This window comes from Dreissena polymorpha, chromosome 5 (assembly GCF_020536995.1).
Source record: "Dreissena polymorpha isolate Duluth1 chromosome 5, UMN_Dpol_1.0, whole genome shotgun sequence".
In the NCBI taxonomy this organism is placed as follows: Eukaryota; Metazoa; Mollusca; class Bivalvia; order Myida; family Dreissenidae; genus Dreissena; species Dreissena polymorpha.
The window spans coordinates 49,639,450-49,660,884 of NC_068359.1; the positions used below are offsets into that span (position 1 = coordinate 49,639,450).

The 21,435-nt window shown below is 34.3% G+C and overlaps 1 protein-coding gene across 5 annotated transcripts in view; it reads right to left on the bottom strand.

Moving 5' to 3' along the window:
* Positions 1–3,352: 3,352 nt before the first annotated feature.
* LOC127882370 (N-acetylated-alpha-linked acidic dipeptidase 2-like) overlaps positions 3,353–21,435 on the bottom strand; it is a 99,077-nt gene continuing 80,994 nt past the window's right edge. For all 5 annotated transcript variants that reach the window (XM_052430966.1, XM_052430970.1, XM_052430969.1 and 2 more), the window contains exons 4-19: positions 20,979–21,119; positions 19,882–20,020; positions 19,280–19,402; positions 18,625–18,808; positions 17,027–17,117; positions 16,447–16,533; positions 15,385–15,470; positions 14,435–14,554; positions 12,282–12,364; positions 11,741–11,804; positions 10,828–10,999; positions 9,636–9,729; positions 7,767–7,998; positions 7,230–7,326; positions 5,917–6,009; positions 3,353–5,405 (exon numbers count right to left, since the gene is read on the bottom strand). In XM_052430966.1, coding sequence (XP_052286926.1) covers positions 5,228–5,405; positions 5,917–6,009; positions 7,230–7,326; positions 7,767–7,998; positions 9,636–9,729; positions 10,828–10,999; positions 11,741–11,804; positions 12,282–12,364; positions 14,435–14,554; positions 15,385–15,470; positions 16,447–16,533; positions 17,027–17,117; positions 18,625–18,808; positions 19,280–19,402; positions 19,882–20,020; positions 20,979–21,119 — 1,984 coding nt within the window. In that variant the 3' untranslated portion in view covers positions 3,353–5,227. The remainder of the gene's footprint in view (positions 5,406–5,916; positions 6,010–7,229; positions 7,327–7,766; positions 7,999–9,635; positions 9,730–10,827; positions 11,000–11,740; positions 11,805–12,281; positions 12,365–14,434; positions 14,555–15,384; positions 15,471–16,446; positions 16,534–17,026; positions 17,118–18,624; positions 18,809–19,279; positions 19,403–19,881; positions 20,021–20,978; positions 21,120–21,435) is intronic.

A 21,435-nucleotide genomic window follows, 5' to 3' on the forward strand; every position in this document is an offset into this window, starting at 1 on the left:
TAATCGCGGTTTCACTTCAACAAGAAACATAAATTATGTTCTCTTTCGGTAAATCGTAAGGTTTGTGCGACAATAAGTGTATCATTCATATCGAGTCATGTTGAAATATGATTGCGTTCATATGAAACGTTAAATACGTTTTTCAATTGCATATGTAGTACCCTTTGACCGCAATATGTTTAAATAAAACAATACAAATTTAAGTACCGCTAGCACCTAATATCAGTTCCTTTTATTCATGGCAATCCCACGCGCACGATTAAGTATAGACACAAAATCAAAGCGTACATAAACTTAAATGTTCTGTCACCACTTAATTCAACCCACATGGGTAAATGAATCATGGACACAACAGAATGCACTTCGGATTGGCTTAAAGTTGTAAAATGACGCGTGTGTAGCTTTACCAATGATGAGGACATACACATGGAAGCATTAAAACACACACAATTTTAAATTGAACATTCACATGCATAAAGACATAATGGTGTGGTAAAGAGGTCGATAGTTATGCATGAATCGTAGATAACCAATAACAATGATTCAGACTGAGAGTGAGTCCTGATATGATTGGGTCAAATGATGCAGCCCTCTACCTTGGGTCGCATTCCGGGGGTGTCGTCTTTCAACACGACACGTTGGATGAAGGTACGCAAGCGACCATCGTGTGTCATCGACAAAGCCTGTGGCAAAACAAGTGAAGTCTATAAAAATAAACGTTTGACCACTCTACGACTTATATGTTACGCTGGTGCTCATCAGGCTATGGTGAGTCATCGAGAAGAACTGGGAAAAGCAACTAAGGTTTGGATGCTGTCTGTGTTTCATACATGTAGAACAAAACGTGTTGCAGTTGAAAAACAATATGTATTCATGTTGTGGTTGTTTTTTAATAGTGTTTGTTTTGTAAATAAAGAAACATTTAATTGACATTTTCTTGGAAACAATATGTTATTGGCAAGTTCATGTAATCCAAGATCGTACGTTGAGCAACTCATATATTTATCTTGATAAAACCAAGTCTCTGATATTATGTTCCAAATATTAGAATAAATGCATGTTGTTTTTTGTCATTCATCTCTTTTTGATGTCAAGATTTGGTCGTATACTTCATTTGCCGTGTTAAGTAGTATGAATGAATAAATGGGCTTTAATAAGACTTTACTTTGTAGGAAGGAACATAAGGAAGTAACAGTTATGGCATGAGACAACAGGCTGCACAGGCTAATCTGGGACGACACTTAACGCACATACGTTTAAACCCCTTTTCACATAACGAGGCCTAAATATTGTATATGATGGCAACATATCAATACGAGTTTATGATGCTAGGTACTGACACAGTCGACTGCAATTGTATCGTATCTTGGCAGTCAAATGGACTTGAACATCGAATCTCTTGCAAGGCGTTCACTTGTTGGAATTAAAGTGACTAAAGCAACACATAGTCATTTTGTAAGGTGTTCACTTCTGGAAGTTAAATAAATTAGAATTGGTTCTCTTGTATGGCTTTTACTTCTGTTATTTAATGGGACTAGAGGATTAAACCTGTTGAAAGATTTTGACTTCTGAAACTTGACGTAACTAGAACTTTTACATCATCTAATATGTTCACTGCTTGCAATGACTAGAGCATTAGTCGTTTCGTAAGATGTTCACTCCTGGAAGTTACAGAGATTAGGGCATTGGTCCCTGTGTAAGGTATTCACTTCTGGAGTTTAACTTAAAAGGTGTTCATTTCTTAAACTTGAAGTAACTAGAACATTGGCCATCATCTAAAATATTCGCTGCTTACACTTACAATGACTAGAGCATTGGTCGTTTTTTAAGGTGTTCACTCGTGGAAGTTAAATACATTAGAACATTGGCTACTTTGTAAGATGTTCACATTTGGAATTTAAAGTGATTGGAGAATCGGCCCTCTTTAAGGGTGTTTACTTCTGAAACTTGAAACTAGAACATTGACCATCATCTAAGATGTTCACTTCTGGCACTCACAGTGACTAGGTCATTGGTCTTCTTTAAAAAGGTTCACTGTTGACAGTTAAAATAACTAGAGCTTTTAGGTAAGGTGTGTAATTCTGGCAGTTTTAGTACCTAGATAATTTGCACTCTTGTAAGGTGTTCACTGCTGGCAGTTAAAGTGACTGGAGCATTTGTCCCCATGTAAGGTGCTCACGTATGGTAGTCAAGGTAACTAAAGCTTTGGTCCTCTTGTAAAGCGTTCAGTTAAGGCAGTTAAAGTAACTAAAGCAATGGCCTTCTTGAAATGTGTTCATTATAGCAGCTACAAGAACTATTGACCCTCTTGTTAGATGTTCCGTTATGGCAGTTAAATTAACTAGAGCGTTGGCCTACTAATAAGGTGTTTAATTATGGCTATTACAGAAACTAGAACATTTTGCCGTCTTATAAGGCGTTTAGTTATGGCAGTCAAAGTAACTAAAGCATGTTCCCCCCTTGCAAAGTGTTAAGTTATGGCAGTGAAAGTAACACGAGCATGTGTGTCTTATAAGGTGTTAAATTATGACAGTTAAAGTAACTAGATCATTGGCCCTCTTGTGAGGTGCTTTCTTCGGACAGTTAAAAATACTAAAGAATTTGCCCTCATATGTGTGGCTAACTGCAGGCATTTTAAAAGGCCGGAGCGATGGTCCTTCTGTAAAGTGCTCATACCTAGCAGTTAAAGTCTTGTACTCTGCTTACTTCAGACAGTTAAAGTGACTAGAGCATGGACCCTCCTGTATGGTGTTCAAGTCTGGCTCTTTAAGCGACAAGAGCCCTCTTCTACGGTCAACACTTAAGGTAAATAAATTTGCGTTAAGTGTCTTCCTTGATTAGCCTATGCAGTCCGCACAGGCTTATCAGGGACGACACTTTCCGCTTTTATGATATTTTCAGTTTAAAGAAAGTATTTTCATCACAAAAAAAACAAGTTTATGCAGACTTGAATTTCAAGCCATTTTAGTATAATTATACTATGACATTTAGTTAAAATTTTAAAAGAAATCTCAATTAAACCGATTTTGAAATTACAAATTTATATATATATATATATATATATATATATATATATATATATATATATATATATATATATATATATATATATATATAATGTTATTGTTAAACATCATGTGGAATGTTCGCCCACTAACAAATAGTTTTATGTAGTATTGCGCATCAATTCAATGCCGCGAAGGTGTTTTATGTGCATAAAAACAACGTTAGGAAGCAAATCGAACTAGAAAAAATATTTTATTTAAAATTATTGCAACAAGTACATTCTTAACCTACAGGAATACTATATAGCACATCTCGATGTGGATGTGTAATACAACTTTACAGACAATTATATTTATGTATTTTTTTCAACATCGATGAATAGATACATTGACATATTAATCATATTTATAAAGAAATCGCCGTAAATATTTATTGCACTGATTTAAGTACTTAATTATTGTTACTTGACATTGTTTATTTATAAACATAGTTTGTAGAAATATAATAATTAAATGCAAAGCAATCAATACACTCCTTACTTTTTTGAAAGGAATGAACTAATATTCATTTCAATCACAAATTCATAGTAAACATATCATATTGGGCTCTAAATGCAAATATTGCAAAGTAGTAACATTTATTTTTACATTACAATAAAAGTAATAACGGTTGTGTGTGCTTTTAAGTTTTGCGTGACTATGCAATTTTTGGCGCTAATGCAATGATTCCCTTACCCTGTTGGACATATTAACATGTCATGACAACATACTTATTTTAACATGGGCATGCTATGTAATTTTCTATATTATGATTGCCTATATACACACAGGTAGAAATGAAAAAAATTAGTTTCCCCAAAATCATGTAATTCCGAATATTTAAACTAACGAACGACGTGAAAGCGCATTTACTTTTAAAATTAATACAAGGTTTATGTCCGGATAATCAAGATGTGCATTCAATTTCATCTGGCAATTAATAACGCAAAATAACCACCAGACGTGTACGCTTGTAATTTATAAAATAATAATGCAACGATAACAAGAACAACTATATCAACACATAAGAAATAAGACGATTCCTACAAAACAGTATCATACAAACCGCAATCTTTTTTCAATAGCTTATACTTTGGCGTAACAATGCAACATTTTATATCAAGTTCAAATATACCGTCGTATATTTTGTTCGTACGATTGTAAATAGAACTAACCAATAATGCTAAACAATATAATTACAACCATCAAAAGAACATTTCATGAAGAAATTCATAAAAACTGGTTTCAGTTGTGAACTAGTGATACAAAGTTGATTGACATTTGTAAACCATAAAAAATAATTTAAAAAACAACAAACGTAGTTAAACCATCTACCACATGTTTTGCATCATAATTTAAATCAAACTAATAATTGTTGTATACATGTATATGCATCGACAACTTGCTTTACATTAAAGACATACCATTTTAAGGTTTTGTCATTCCTTACTTTTGTCAATTTTACTTGGCTCTTCATCTGCTTAGCTTCCAAACATAAGTGATAGCGTTAGTTTTTCACTTCTCAGGCTTTTTATTGCAATCATAGGTCGTTTCTCTTTCTGGAAACGCAGTTGCTCTCATCGATACATTTGTGTGTGTTAGATAATAGGCTTTGTACCGTCTCATATACTTATAAAGGCCATGTGATGCTGTCCAAAGACATATCAGTCTTTAGGCGGTATGTAACAACAATTCGTGGCACGCAAAGGCATTGCGTGGATTTCAATGGCTGCCATGTCATGTGATGCATGCCAACAATGGCTGTTTGTTTGATAAGTCACATGCCAAGTATAGATATCGATGTTTCAAGCATTTGCAATGGTCTCCTCATGATAAAGTTGATATGTTTACACGATTTAATCACTTGTTTATGCTTCCATTGATTGTATAAGTCGACTTAAATTGCATCATACTATATCATGTTCGAAATATACATAAAACAAACTAATAGAGTTGAAATAATAGGAGACGTCTTACGATATTAAGGAATCTAAAATGCCTGATAATTATTCATGCTGACTAAATACAAGGCCAAAAATCTTAAGCTTGAGTGTATAGCCCATATATCTACACAATCGTCATTTGTTCATTCCGAATTTTGCCATGAGCTACTGAGATCATTTTTATCTGACATATCAACATTGCCAATACAATAAGACCCAAGCACATCCGTACTCTGAAGATCAAGTAATAATTTCGTCAGTCAAAATGTTGTTGGCTCGACGCAATGCTAATATAAGTCTTGACATTTCTTGATATAACGATGAAAACGAAGGGTTGTTTGAGCTCGATGCCGCAATGACTCCAGGAAATATGACGTCATCATTGGCGTCTGTAGAATCTGGTCCATGTAATAAATTCCTGAAATGAAACAAAAGATCTTAGTAAAAATATTTGTATACATCAAATCTTATTTTTAATGAATTGTTTGATACCACATATTTTTCATGATTTCAAATTGTCAATGTTTATTGTGTACTGCAAATATTGTTAAGATAATAACAAAAAAATGATAGATAAGTTGTATTCACATGTGCATAGTAGAAAAAACATACACTTAAGTGACCGTCGAATTCATCGAATTCTATTTTGTTTAATATGAATATGTCTGCACCATTCACTTTTTTTCACACCATGTTTTACATAATTTGTCTCAAATGCTTTCGTATAATATTAACTTTAAATATACTTACACCAGTATAAACAATATCTACTGATTCCACATTTGATTTTTATACACTATATATGTTTTGATTCACATATCATTTCTCATTTATTGAACATGCATTTGTTAAATAATGATAATTATTATACAGTGGACTCCACTTTACCTATCTTTATGTGGGTTAAAGACACAAAGACACACACTTACATGTAATGTTCGGACGATGAAAGTCCGGGCTCCGACAGAAACGCTCGGCTAAGTTGGGTAAGTCTGTTGTTCCAAATGTAAAGGTCAAACTCACTGTAGATAAAACAATTGAACATAAGCAAATAATTGTATGAGTTTGTTGTTCCAAATACACAGGTTGAACTTCTTATATACAGAAAAAAAATCCAATTGTATTACAAAAATAAAAAAGTTGTTCAAAATGTACAAGTCGAAATCGTTATAGAAGGAACAAGTACAAAATGCAACTCATTTCACTGAGTATTTTGTTCCAAATGTATAGTTATATTTTGAACCCCTACAGACAGATCAAGGAAAAATTATTCATTTTACTATGTCTTTTTATCAAATGTGTTATTTGAGCCTTCTATCGACAGAAAAGTCGAAAAGCTACCCATTTTACTATGTTTATTGTTTCACATGTATTAATCGAAATGCTTATAGACAGGATAATTCAAATAAAGCATCTTATTTAACTCATTCTTGAGATCAAAATGTACCTTTTGAACTCACGACAAACCGAACAAGAGAAGTTTTAGAAGAAATGTAGAGGTCGAACTCATTAGAGACAAACCTTTTAAAAACGCAAAAATAATTGTATTGAGTCTTTTATTTAAAAGGAACGGACGAACCCACGGTAGAAAATTCGCAAGAAAATAAGCAAATCAGTTTTTTTGTTTCAACGTTAAAGGTTAAACACACGTTAGGAAAATACAAGTGAAAATAGACACAGTTAAGAGAGTCCGTTGTTTCCACACGAAGTGGTCGAACTTTTTGTTGAAATAACTTTTATAAATACGCAAAGCAGTTTACTGAGTCGATTGGTTGAATTGTACAGCCAAACTAATTGTATGAAGAGGAACATAAAGACTATTTTGTACATCACAATGAGCTTTATACAAGGACTCAAATCAATAAAATAGGTACTTAAGCCAAGTATTCTTAAACCAGACTTAAACGCGTTAAAGAAATAGGGGCCTAATCTTTTTAAGTTGCAGGTCACTGTAAACAGAAAAATAAAACAAGGCAAAATAATTTATGGTTTCTGTTGTTATAAATGTCAGACGCAAATCAATTATAAGGCTTGACATGTCGTTAGAATTGTATCTCTATATTACTTATTTAAATTCATTTTTTTAACATAAAATGATAAAATATTAAAATTTAGATACTTGGAAAGAAAACGGACTGTTGTCAAATATTAAAAATTATTGTTCATAAATAAACATTAATGTATTTATTTTATCGCTGGAAATTTACTAGCATTCGAATGCTTTTTCTATGAATGACCTTACCTTATATTTGTCTTATCCAAACTGACGATATCAGCAACTACGTCGTATGTATTATCCATTAAACGTTTCAATTCTGCACGCAGAGGAGAAAATATATCTGAAATCGAAACATTACATAGGATGAATGAGATTTCAAAACTTCTTCATTGTTCATTGTCCTTTAATGAGAAATATATTCGTACAGTTCTCTGAGACCTTTTGATAATTGCATGAAAGTATATAGTGGAAAGAAATATTCCACCACAAAGCCCATTCACGGAATATAACATTTTTTTAAAACAACTAACAGAAACAAACGTATTGTCGTTCGCTTTCAGAGAACTGCACGTGTGTGAGTCCTGTAAAAATAATATAACGTACACGTTGATGTTTTATCAAACATAATAAGTGCTTATCAAAAATATAGCATTAAAAATGTATATTTCCTTTGCTTATCAATCTTTTAAAATGAACGACATTAACAATTGTGGTGCCTTATTCGCTACGTTAGTAAGATATATTGCAGTGGAAAACAACCTATTGAAGTTATAAGAGTACCTCCCACAGTGGCTAGTTCACTAAGAGACGCATTCCCTTTTTTCAATGCGCTGGCAAAGCTGTCCAAATCGTACGGCAGGACAGCGGAATCAGCGAGCCGCAATATGACGTCACAAAGCACCTTGGACATAGTGATGTGAAGCGCATAGCCAGGATCTATTAGCGTTTCCACGTATGTTTTCGTGTCCTCAAGAGCACCAAACGCAGGATAGCTTAGCAGAGACGGATATTTCTAAAAATAACACGTGATACACGTTTGTTTAAGTCCCCGTTCGCGGAGATTTATATGGGCAGAATCGTAAGAGAACGTGCTTTATTGAGAATATCACTGTAAATCCGGTTGAAATCTGTTGAAAACAAACAATACAGCAATTTTTAATTTGGGGTCGAATAAAGTAAAATACGAAAACGATTAAATTAATATTCATGATTCGACACGTTAATTCAAACCTAAACAAACACAATTGAGAATACGGGCGAATTGACCGGAGAAAAGGTAAGAACAAATGCAAATACATCTGTTACGGACGGAAACTGAGTTTCAACGCTACGTTTTTGCTAAATGTATGTATTAATCTTCCATATGCTTATCATGTTTAGCGAAAGCTAAATATAGATACAATTTGTATAACTCGCAACGCTGCAATGATTTTTTTATCTACTGCATGCATTTATGATCATTTACATAATCGATTCGAAAGCGATTTTGACTAGGTTTTCGATGTCAAACTCGAAAAAAATAATATTTCAATGAATGTATTTAAAGTTTTTTTCTCGCTAAACGATTTATATGGAAACCAACGATCTATTCCGCGACTTTAAGCAATGTTTAGCTACATATATGACAATATCAAATTGAACCGGAAATATGCCAACGTTAAACTAGCCTGCAGCTTTGCAAAATATTTTGGTTTTATACTTGTAAAAAACATGAAATTTACGAATTTGTTTTCAAATGCAAGACAAGCTTGTTTCTATGCTTTTAAGTTAACACATATCACGTTAATGTCGAATAACTCATTACTGTTTGTAAATGTCTTAGGTAAAAAATAGCTGAAAGTAGCGCATTAGGGTGACGCAAGTACTTGCCACGAAGTCTTTAAAACATTAAAAACATACACAACTCCATTTCAGTGTTCATAGCGATTTATTTCTATTGATTTAATTCTTACACAACGTTTTCCAATGTTCGTAAAATAGTCTGAATTACAAGCTAACAGAAGCGGCCTATCGGTCCCATGATAATAACAAATAGTGTGACCGTAATATTCGGCTGTGTGTCTCGTACTCCTCCTCTACTGAAGAAAAGTATATAATATAGTATATAATAATAATATATATAGATTGGAACACAGAATCGTGACGTGAACAATTTCCGACTAAAAAATGTGCAAAACTACGTGCCCAAAATTGGCGACGAAATAGTATATGTGCAACGTACGTATATGGATGTCAGCCCGCAATTTACATCAAGTCATACAACAATCAATGGGCCGCATGCATACCCAAGACATGATTAATTAGCGAGATAAGAAATGGGTTATTAACTTTGTGCGTTCTTCTCGTCTAGTTTGAGGTTAACATATGGTGCATGTTTGCATATATATTTAGGCAGATACGATATCGAACTTGATGTAAAACAAATAAAGATAAATACTATCCTTAATAATAGGAGTATTTGACATACTTATTAAAATAATATTATGTCAATCTTTAATTTTAAATATTGTTCTGTTCTATGAGCACGTATATATCCGTTGCTGCCGGCAGATCTTTAAAACCCAGAGTGGATTTTTAACAAAAACCACTCGACGAATAAAGAGGAGGGGCAATTTTCAGCGGTCGTAAATAATTAACTTGAGTATATACCCGTGTATCGTATGTAAATCGTGGAAACATCACTGGAACTCCAAGCCTGTACAAAAAGGATGCGTGATCACTTCCTTCACCCAACGGTTCAAACCTGGAATATAACGTTACCGGCTTTAAGCAACATTCATGGATACTTATATGACGTCGTCGTGTGTGATGATGGAAAATATATTTGGGTACAAAACTTTCAAAAATAAGGACGTGTCCGTACTGTCAATTTTAGACCGATAACTAGCTAAACTGGAAAATAATACTACGTTTGTGCCAAACAAGCGTATAGTAAAGTTGATATCTCATTGACATCAAGCGATTTCTCAGACATGTACGTATCGAATGTATTTTACTGCCATTATATTTATTAAATTTAATGGCATATTGTCATTTCATAAAAATGTTTGTATTTTTAAATGCATTGAACCGCTCTAGCTTGCCAGTGCCATCAAGTCGCCATTTGCATGAGCATCGTGCCATCAGAAGTAGAGGATCACATGAATACCAACGTGTCAATGTGTAAGAACATCCTCCATCCGCCTATGTCAGACGATTGTCATAGTGAAAGTTTACATAGCTTTGCATATGAAACCTCAAGTGATATTGCGAGTGTTGTGGCTAACAACAGAAGATTGTATACTGTCCCTATGGATACGCATCAAAAGAATAATCAAAAATAGGCAACTGATAGGTTTGAGAAGATCTATACATTTTTTAATTTGAGATACGTAGAGTGAGAGACGCCAAGGAGGAGACGTTGAACTGGGAAGGATAACGCGTAGCAACTGACCATACTAAAACGTTATGCCATCTTATGGCACACTTTCGTTGGGACAAGATGATGTTTTATTCAATGCATGCTGTTCGGCAAACTGGTGTCACATGGTTAAACATTATATGGCCGTTATCTACACAGAATCGTTACACGTTATCGTCCTACAAAATACTTGACTGATATTTTACTTTAATAGAATACATGTGCATATGTATTTTAGGTAAGAACCTTGTGCTAAGTCACGGTATGTCATTCTCAGTTACGTTGCATTGAGGACATAATGTACAAGCAGATTTTCATTCAAGTTATTTAACTATTTTTTTCAATTGGCGAAGAAATGTGTGTGGTACTTCGTAATAAAGAAGCGCATTTAAGGCAGGAGCCATATCGTTTTCCGATACAACTTAAATAGCTGCCAGGCACCTCGGCAAGCTGGAATCGGTGGGGTCAGGAAAGCTCTGTAGCCATTGTTGATAGACTGTGCGTCTTTGGGAGCAGTAGGTCTCGCCACTGCAGTTGAGGAGCACGGTTTGAGCGGCCTGGATCAGTACGGAGCGTAACAGCGGATCGGCGGCGCCGCTGAAGCTGTAGTCTCCTGGAATACATATAATTATTAGTATTATTGTTGTTTTCATTATTATTATTTTTTTTTATTAGTATTAGTATTATCAGCATTATTATTATTATAAGTAGTAGTAGTAGTAGTAGTAGTAGTAGTAGTAGTAGTAGTAGTAGTAGTAGTAGTAGTAGTAGTAGTAGTAGTAGTAGTAGTAGTAGTAAAAGTAGTAGTAGTAATAGTAGTAGTAGTAGTAGTAGTAGTAATAGTAGTAGTAGTAGTAGTAGTAGTAGTAGTAGTAGTAATAGTAATAGTAGTAGTAGTAGTAGTAGTAGTAGTAGTAGTAGTAGTAGTAGTAGTAGTAGTAGTAGTAGCAGTAGTAGTAGTAGTAGTAGTAGTAGTAGTAGTAGTAGTAGTACGAATTGCCTACGCCAGAATAAATGAAATTCACACACAAAATAATTAACACTCGTTTTACTAAGATTACAACTTATATTTCGTATTTTGGGCAATTGAAACGGCCAATTAGATTGCACCAATTTAATATGAATAAATTCAAAGGTAAGCATTCGACCATAAATTTACACTTGTGTATATACACATCAAATGCTACGAACATAATTATTAATTCCTTGGTTCATCAAAAACTGTCTTAGCTAAGTCAATATATAAATTGAGTTTATATACTCAAATTAATATTATAATTTTAAATCTCTTCATTTTATGTCATTATATTACACCGTATATTTGAAATATAAACGTGTACATGTGCATTATTACCTCGTATTGCAGCATCCAAGTTAATATAAGCAACCGCTCCACCCTTGAGCTCCTGTTCATATTCCTGCAGTAAAAGAAAAACACAATTCGTAATATGATATTACATTCTGTTTATTTCAGCTATGCATAAGTAAAACACGCATTTTGTTTTTGTATAACCGTGCAGTTTTATGGTTCCTCGATTGCAGAATGTAAGCGAGAGAATCAATACTAGCGTATTTATCTAGTAAACAAGTCATTGTACATAACCATATGGAATATAAAAAAAGTAAACGTGGCAATATAATACGACGTTAAGTTAGAATAAACATTAATAACAATATTCAAAAAGAAATAAATGTGAAAATTCAATTAGCATTGTCCAGTTCAATCGTCATGGGTATATTTTCTAAAATTGATTATAATTAATTATAAACGCTTCAATTGCGTACAATAATTAATATCAATTTTGTGCATGTAGACAAGTAATAAACATTTACATCTGATTAACAAACTTACACAATTTTCCCAAAAGATTATTTTTTACATTTTTTTTCTTTACCTGCGCCCACTCGTACGATCCAATATTTCCGTATTTGGCGGCGTCCCAAAGGGCAAACATAATGGAACGCCGAGGTTTCCATCCTACAATAAAGACGTGCCAGTGCTTAATAAGCGCTAAACGGTGATTTCCTTGATAAAAATACTTGAGTAATATTGCAGAAAGAATCGATTGACACGCAAAAATGTGCCATATCTTAGCGTGTCTTTTAAACGTTTTTTTGCTGCATATACATACATTTGAATTATTTTTGAATAAATCCAGCATGTTTATGCAGTTTTTCTATTGTACAACCGAGAAGCTTGAAGAACGAACACAAATATTTAATTAACTTGATTATTTTCAGGCTAAGTGTGAAGGTTTGCGCGCATTTTCACTTGTTTATACACTCGATTGTTTTGGCCGTTCCAAGGCGGTGACTCATATTTTAACATTCATATGCTAAAAAGTTCATTTTATCATTGAGTGCCTAATGCAATAGCAATGGCGTTGTATATAGAGAATTACAGGTTACTGTCCCATCGTTTTGTTATATATCAGGCGAGGCATATAATAATATAACGGCGAGGCTTGCCGAGCCGTTATTTTATTCGTGCCGAGCCTGATATATTACAAAACGATGGGACAGTAACCTGTTTTTCTGTTTATCATACCACAGTTTCCTAAAAATCTGTAAAACAATCCATTTTATATTTAAAATGTACGGATCCCCGCTGATTTTGCTGATCCGGCTTTTACACGTTGACATACATGTAGCAACGGCGTTCGAAAAGACGACGCGAATAATTGCTTATTTTAAACATCGTATAGAGAAAAAAAAGTTGTTTGCACTACGAATGGGAAGAGTACACCCGCTTAAATTATAAACGTCTTGAATTGAAGATCAGGAATGGACTGCAGCGACAAATTAAATTCAAGAACACACTTCACCGAATAGACTGGAGACGTCACTTTGTAGATGTGTATTGAAATTGACATTTTGATGATGGTGTCAATATTGACATAACGCGATGATAAGCGTGTTAAATTGTTTGTTTAAATAGTTGAGGATAAGCATACAGTTATCATCTGTCTTGACTTTTTATGCAACACTTGCGAGTGCAAAGACTTTATCGATATTTAAGATGTATTGTCCCATTGATGACGTCATTTAACTTTGTAGTGCGGGCTGTGGTGATTTTTAAAAAATAAACGGTATTGTGATTTATGACTTTAAAATAGAATAAAATATGTACGTTCTTGGTATCAAATGGTTTGTTTTGTTCAACCTGATTCACGTTGATAGAAATTGTTGACTTTATTGCATATCCCACGTAACTCCAAACATTGACTGATATAAGAACTTCCTGTTGACCATGATATAAAAAATATATCAGGCAACGTGATATCGGGCAGATATCAATGCGGTGGTATGATAATACAGTTTATCATACCGCTGCATTGATATCTGCCTGATTCGCTATAACGTTGCGTGATATATTTGTTTTAAATCAGTTCAACAGGCAGTGCTTATATCAGTCGATGATAGGAGGTAAGTCATGTTACTCGGAATCAAATATAAAGTAAACATTTTTAGTAAAATTGAATCAGATTCAACAAAACAAATAACTTAATACTAAGATGTTATATAATTTAAACAAAAAATGCAACACAAACAGCAAAAGACAAAAAGTCATGTTTAACAAATATTAAGCGCAAGTGCTTATGACGTCATAATTAACACGACAAACATATTCTTTCCCACTGAATGTGCAGCTGTTTGCATTTAGTTTTCATTATTTCTTAAAAATCGTACACGTATTGGTATGATACACAGAAAAAAGACATTACTGCCTGATCGTTTTGTAATATATCGGGCTTGGCATGAATAAAATAACGGCTCGACAAGACTCGCCATTAATTTTTTTCGAAACCGCGCCTGATATATTACCAAACTATCAGTCAGTAATTTGTTATTATATATATATATCAACAAGTGCCTATTGAATTATCAATGGTATACTAATATAGTATAAAACTACGACCATCTGACATGTTTTGTTAAGTGTTAATCATCAGTGATAACCCTTAGCAATCAAAGGGCATATCGACCTTCGTCCATCAAAACTTGATACGCCTATACGACTACACATGTTTGCAATGTAATTCGTCACCTTTGTTCATATGGTAGGCGAAGCAGCGCGCCAGCTCCTGCAAGATGGTGTATCCGGTGCCAGAATCCACCCCACCCTGCATCCAGGAGTCGATATGGGCGCCGATGATAACGTACTTGTCTGAAATGTTAAAACATGTGCTATCATTGAAATGTATTATTAAATATTTACTTGCAACACGGGCTTAAATGTATTGACCTCAGGTTCATTCATTCACAAAACATGAATATGGTGAGAACTGCATTGCATTATTTATCCTTTATTCTTTTTCTTGGCCATTTGCCTTAATGGCATGACAATCGCATTGGTACCAACATTTCCATCCTTATAATGATTCTGGAGTTTAATATTCTTATATTGTTCAAAGCATAAACGAGGTACGCGGCACGTTGTCATAAAGGATAAATATTTGGACATTAGATCTACTTGAATGATATCAAGTTTGTATTACACTTTTATTTAGTAAATAATGTGCACTTCTATGAAAAATGACTACACATTTTTGAATTATCGAAACTTTGATTCAACAATTTTGTGTTTATATAAAAAAATTCATACGTATATGTAATTATAATTGCATTTAGATTCCACTTTCTCGATATGGATAATTATATCTTTGTTGCACGTGCATCTGAACTCCTTCCAGTGAAACTAACAGAGTATAGTTCGTTTTTTCTGCCTTCAACGGACCAACGGTATATGCATTTGAGCAGCGGTCTGAAAAACTTGGCGTAATGCATGTTCGTAACGTGTCGTCCTGGATTCGCATGTGAAATCCAAACAGGCAAACCAAGGGCAACGATTTCCGTTTACACTGGATTTTATCTAAGAAGAGACTTCACTTAAACTAAAAAACTACAATACAAGCGGAAGTGGAGTATACTGGCTAATCTGGGACGATTTTGCACGTGAATTAATCCCAGATTTTCCAAAACAAAGTTTATTTGTACCTGCTTCAAAGTTGCCCTTTATGACGCCAATTATATTTGTTATATTCCTCTCCTGTACCATGTTGTCCACGTTTAACGTAACGACACTGAAATAATAATTGCACATACGTATTATGCAAAGTTTCACAGATAACTCTATATAGATTATAGTGCAATGCATCTTTTTTAAGAATAATGTAGACGGGCTAACGTTGAATAATGAACTCTTATACAGTATATCATTTGCAGGATAAACTAAAACTAGTTATTTTAATACGACTGTATACAGTATATAGTTGTTCAATGATACAATGAAAAGTTGTTTCATGATGCAATAAACGACATACATACAATTCCACTCCACTGCGCCACTCGTGAAAATATAATTTTCTATGATCACTCGTGAATTAAAATCGATATTCCACCCAATCCAACAAATATCCTTTTCATTTTATGCTCACAAATTAATATTTTTATACGTTTGCCAATCCGTTCAAACCAATTTTCCTTTGGGCGCCCCAAAATATCATTATCGCTTTTACAATAAGCGTTGCAAATAGTTCACAAGAAAACAAACGTTAAACAATAACTTTTTTGTGTTTACAATGCAACACATATCAAGTAAAAAGAAAAAAACACCGATAACATCATTTAAAAAATAAATAATCATATGATGACACAATTTGTTTATGTCGTGTTGTCGTATAAATATGCGGAGTCTATTTATAGCGTAAATAACGTTAACAGTGTGTACATGTATGTTCAAGGGAAGTTACTCCGTATGTTGATATAAATATTCATCGAAGACTTCTCGCTCTTGGTGGTAGAATGCGTGGGGGTCACAATGGGGTAAAAAAAATAGTGCCGGTAAAACAGTGAAAATTAATAATTTTCACCTATTATTTTCACGGTTTTAACAGTGAAATTATCAGTTTTAATTCACTGATATTTCTCTATAAACCACCGGAAAGCATAAAATAAATTGGATCCTTTTGCTTCCGGTATTATTTATTCACATTTTAAAATAAATGTATACATAAAAGTATACGTAATCAAACCAATTCGGAAACAAAGTAAACTCACCTGTTGTCGACATAACCAGGTCCATATCGATAGGTAATATTTAGGCCACCAAACCAGTCGTTATCCACAATATCTCCGTTCATATTGCTGTAAAAGATAGCAACGAGGCGACCTTAATGGAATGCTAGCTTATATTATATATATATATATATATATATATATATATATATATATATATATATATATATATATATATATATATATATATATAGTAATTTTCACTGAAGACCACACAGGCTAATCAGGGACGACACTTTCCGCTTTTATGATATTTTTCGTTTCAAGAAAGTGTCTTCTTAGCAAAAATCAAGTTTTGGCGGAAAGTGTCGTCCCTGATTATCCTGTGCGAAGTGCACATGCTAATCTGGGGCGACACCGTACGCACATGGATTTAACCTCTTTTTCACAGAGCGCGGCTCATATATATATACATATGTAAGCAGATGTGTAATATATATGTCAAAATATTATGCAGACTTACATTCGTATGCATAATTCACAGAGACGCTTTTGCTTTTCCACATGTAATATCTGATAAAGTTTAAACTTTAAATGTGACTAAGATTTAACACACTTTTACCTCAGAAGAATCCTCGCATCGTCATATCTGATTGGTTGAACAGGTATTTTAGGAAAGTGTGATGAAGGCTCCGTGAGGTGATGAACGCCCGCTGCAAGAATAACTCTCACATAATATCTCGTATTTATGCTCAAATTAAATCTCAATTATGTTTAAAATGACACTTACGTTTAGCGCCAGTTATATTTCAATTTTGTTTTAGTGCCTTCGACTACCAACATTCTTAATATCAAGTGTTATACACTAAACATTGACCGATGGAATCGTTTGTTATATTCTTACTTAATATTCCAATTAAGATAAAGGTTTATTAAATCACTATATTATGATGTGGTGTTAATGATGACATTTTCTGTCATGTCAGAAGATTTATTTCGGAATGACTGTCTTACACGGGTAACACGTATCAAACAGAACATAGTTATATACCTAATTGAACAATCCATATATATTGCTATATCGTGTCTTTTCTGCATTACTCGAGTTCAAACATGTTTAGACTTTCTGAATGATCTTCACTTAAAAGTAATACGTGCTTGTCTTCCGGCAAATGGGTCAATCGTGTGATATAGTGTCAGTAATCTGACGTATGATAATTAAATATGAGTCCTGCTCTTTGAAAAGGGAGTTTTATGCATTTGCGTAAAGTGTCCTCCCAGATTAGCCCATGCAGTTCGCACAGCGTAATCAGGGACGACACTTTCCGATTGCATGCGATTTTGCGTTTCAATAAAGTCTCTTCTTCGCCAAAATCCAGTTTAGGCAGAACGTATCGTCCCTGAATAGCCTGAGCGAACTGAACAGGCTAATCTGGGACGAAGCTTAACGCACATGCATTAAACCCCTTTGTCACAGAGCAGGGCCCATATGTGTGCAATTATACGATGTTGCGTAAGTTGATCCGACAGTTCGGAAGGCAGGATAAATCATGATCAATAGATTATGCAGACAATGATAGTTTGGTATTTGAAGGCATGACTTTGAGGTCAAAGCTTATATCAGATACAAAAGACTTTAAATTGACAAAACCTTTACTTCACCGTGTCAAAATGTGAAAAGGAACCCAGTGTAAATCGGTTATTTTAAGTACAATGTTGTTTGACCATTTTCCTGTATTCAATAGGAAAATAGTCACTCGCCTAAAATGAATGATCAGTGACGTTTTACTCCTGGTGTTAGTTTAAACCTATTTTATTTTATTTTTAGCTCGATTGCATCGAAAGCCTCAGGCTTATTAAAACGCTCTCGAGTCCGTTTCCTGGGCTTAAAACCAGTACTTGGTGTCTTTGGGGGAGATCTAAAGAACGCTCCCACAGTGGGGATCGAACACTTTATCGTTTACACCACGGCGACCTGGTGCTGCCTCAGGCGTTTCATTTTCTGACATACGCATTACCCGTTTCCCAATTGTAGTCAATTTTCCCTATCCGAGGGGCCCCGGCCCGATTTCCAAAATGGCAAAAAAAAAGAATTGGCGTGTATTCATGAAATGAACTTATGCTTTGTGTATACATGTCCGTGGTTTACTATATACTCGAGCATTGAGGTAAGTCCCGTGCAACCTCGAGTTATCGCAGTTTTACTGTATTGTTACTTACTGATGGATGAGTAATCCGGCGTGGATGGGTCACCCGAGAGCTGGTACCGGACATGAGACAACTGGACCGCCCAACCAGGAAGCCACCAGCTAGCCGGAAACACGACCGACTGGTTGTTGGCGTAGTCCGCGGGGTCCGAGTACAGGATCACCCCGGCGGCACCTTCCGCCTCCGCATTCTGAACCTATGCAAGTGCGAGTATTAAAGATATTGTCAAAGTCAAGCGAGATAGGATATTCGCATTTCTTTGAAAATATGCACAATAAATATTCTAGCGTGCAAACTTACACTCTGTTTGATAGACATTTTGGATAGAATTCATGCTTTAATGTTTTGTTATTCAAAAGGTATTGGTCTAGAAACATATACATTAAACCAATGTTTGATGTAAAGAAAGTTGTGACTTTCAAACGTCTTTGCTGATACAATCGTCTAGCTTTCAGCGAACAATGTATGTTTTAGACGTTAGGTATATCAATCTTCCGATTTTGATAAAAACGTTTTTTAAACTAATTTTATTGTTGTAAATGCGTAAGCAGGTAAACGCCTTCATTATATTTCTTGTTTGTCTATTTTCAGAATTGAAATCATTGTTCTTAAAACTAAAGATACGGAGCTTAGTTTTGCCTTTATTTTGGTAATACTTGGCACCAACCTTTTTAGCTGGAGTTATTTTGCCATAACGAACAATAAGGATTGCGTCTTTAATGGCAACATTCTTTTCTCTGAGCCTCTTCAAATCTTGAGCCCTGGCATAATGCCCGTATACGATGTTTTTCTGAAAGATAATCTCTGTGCAATTGATTGTTGATGAACATGAACATTTCACATGATGAAAAAAATAGCAACATTACGCTTACACTGTTAACGTTAAATTTGAATAAGCGATTAAATAAGAGAAGATAAGTAAAGGCTCCAAACAAATATTTTAAGCACGTTTGGCAAAAAATGTAGTTTTTATTTTCTTCGAAAACTGCTTCTATACGCATTTCCGCTTCAACCCATTTTTAGTCAACTTAATATAACACAATTATTTTAAGTGTAAAACTATGCAGACATTAAGTTTTCATGTAAGTAAAACGGACGCATCGACCATATTTGGTATATAAACGCTTTAAAAATAAAACCAATCATAGGAATCGAGAAACTAACTAAATGTTCTGACGTATGTATTGTAGGAGAACAAATTCTAGATATAAAGTTTTTTTTGTTATTACAAAACAAGTGTATTGACGATATTTAATAAAGCAACCTCACCGTTGTAACGTTTTTTGTTGGTGAATAGGCACTGAACGGGAGGTACTCGGGGTGTTCACTTGATCGGTTGAACTGACTTTGAAAGATCAGGGAGCCATTCGAAGCCTGGATGGTGACAATGTTGGCATCGATATTGGTACTGAAATGGAGGTGAAATACTCAACTGAATGGTGACAATGTTTGCATCGATATTGGTACTGAAAGGGAGGTGATATACTCAACTGGATGATGACAATGTTGGCATCGTTATTGGTACTGAAAGAGAGGTGAAATACTCAACTGAATGGTGACAATGTTTGCATCGATATTGGTACTGAAAGGGAGGTGAAATACTCAACTGAATAGTGATAATGTTGGCATCGATATTGGTACTGAAAGGGAGGTGAAATACTCAACTGAATGGTGACAATGTTGGCATCGATATTAGTACTGAAAGGGAGGTGAAATACTCAACTGAATGGTGACAATGTTTGCATCGATATTGGTACTGAAAGGGAGGTGAAATACTCAACTGAATGGTGACAATGTTGGCATCGATATTGGTACTGAAAGGGATGTGAAATACTCAACTGAATGGTGACAATGTTGGCATCGATATTGGTACTGAAAGGGAGGTGAACTACTCAACTGAATGGTGACAATGTTGGCATCGATATTGGTACTGACAGGTAGGTGATATACTCAACTGATTATAAGCAATTATCTTTTGCATGAAAAATGGTCTTATTTTTATGCGTGATTTTATTCTTTGATTGTTTTATAATAGGGCAGAAACAACGTGATGACAATCTTTAACAATTTTCAAAGTATAACAGCAAAAAGTGCCATCACGCATTTTTTCTTATTTAATGTACGTGTTTGAATCATGAATTTTACTTAAATTATAAGACATCACATTTTCTTTTCAAACGACAAGTATTGTCTATATAGGTTCAATTATAATATTACAAAGAATGTGATTGTTTATAAATGATAGTATATAGTTTACACATACACAAACATGTGGATAAACGATGTGACTTTATTAGTTGTATACACGACGCACGCATAACAATTGAAATAAAGCATGTGACTGGGCATACTTTAACAATACTTACTAATTGGGATATGACAACGTGACGTTGTAACGCTTGACTTTTACGGAATCAAACGGAAACGTCCGCCATTTTGCCTCAACGTAGTCGATGAGTTTGTTGGCGGATCCAAGACCGGACATGTGGACGAATTCCGTAATGATTCTGAAAGTAGTGTATGCAAGTCTAAATTCCACATTAAATTTTATAACAAGAAATCGACATTTGTTCAACTTAAATACACAGTTATTTGTATATTAAACATAAACAGAACATAAAAAATATGTCAAATATATTCTTAATTTAGAATTGGCCCCTACAACAGTCATGCAACCAGAAGACTCTTGCCTAAACCGGTTAATTAAATGCATAAAATGCATGCATTACATTCTATTCGTATAGGAGTTTTATTGTTTGATGGTCCAGCATATAAGAGTGTATAACATATATATCATACAATAGATAAGATACGAGTTTTAAA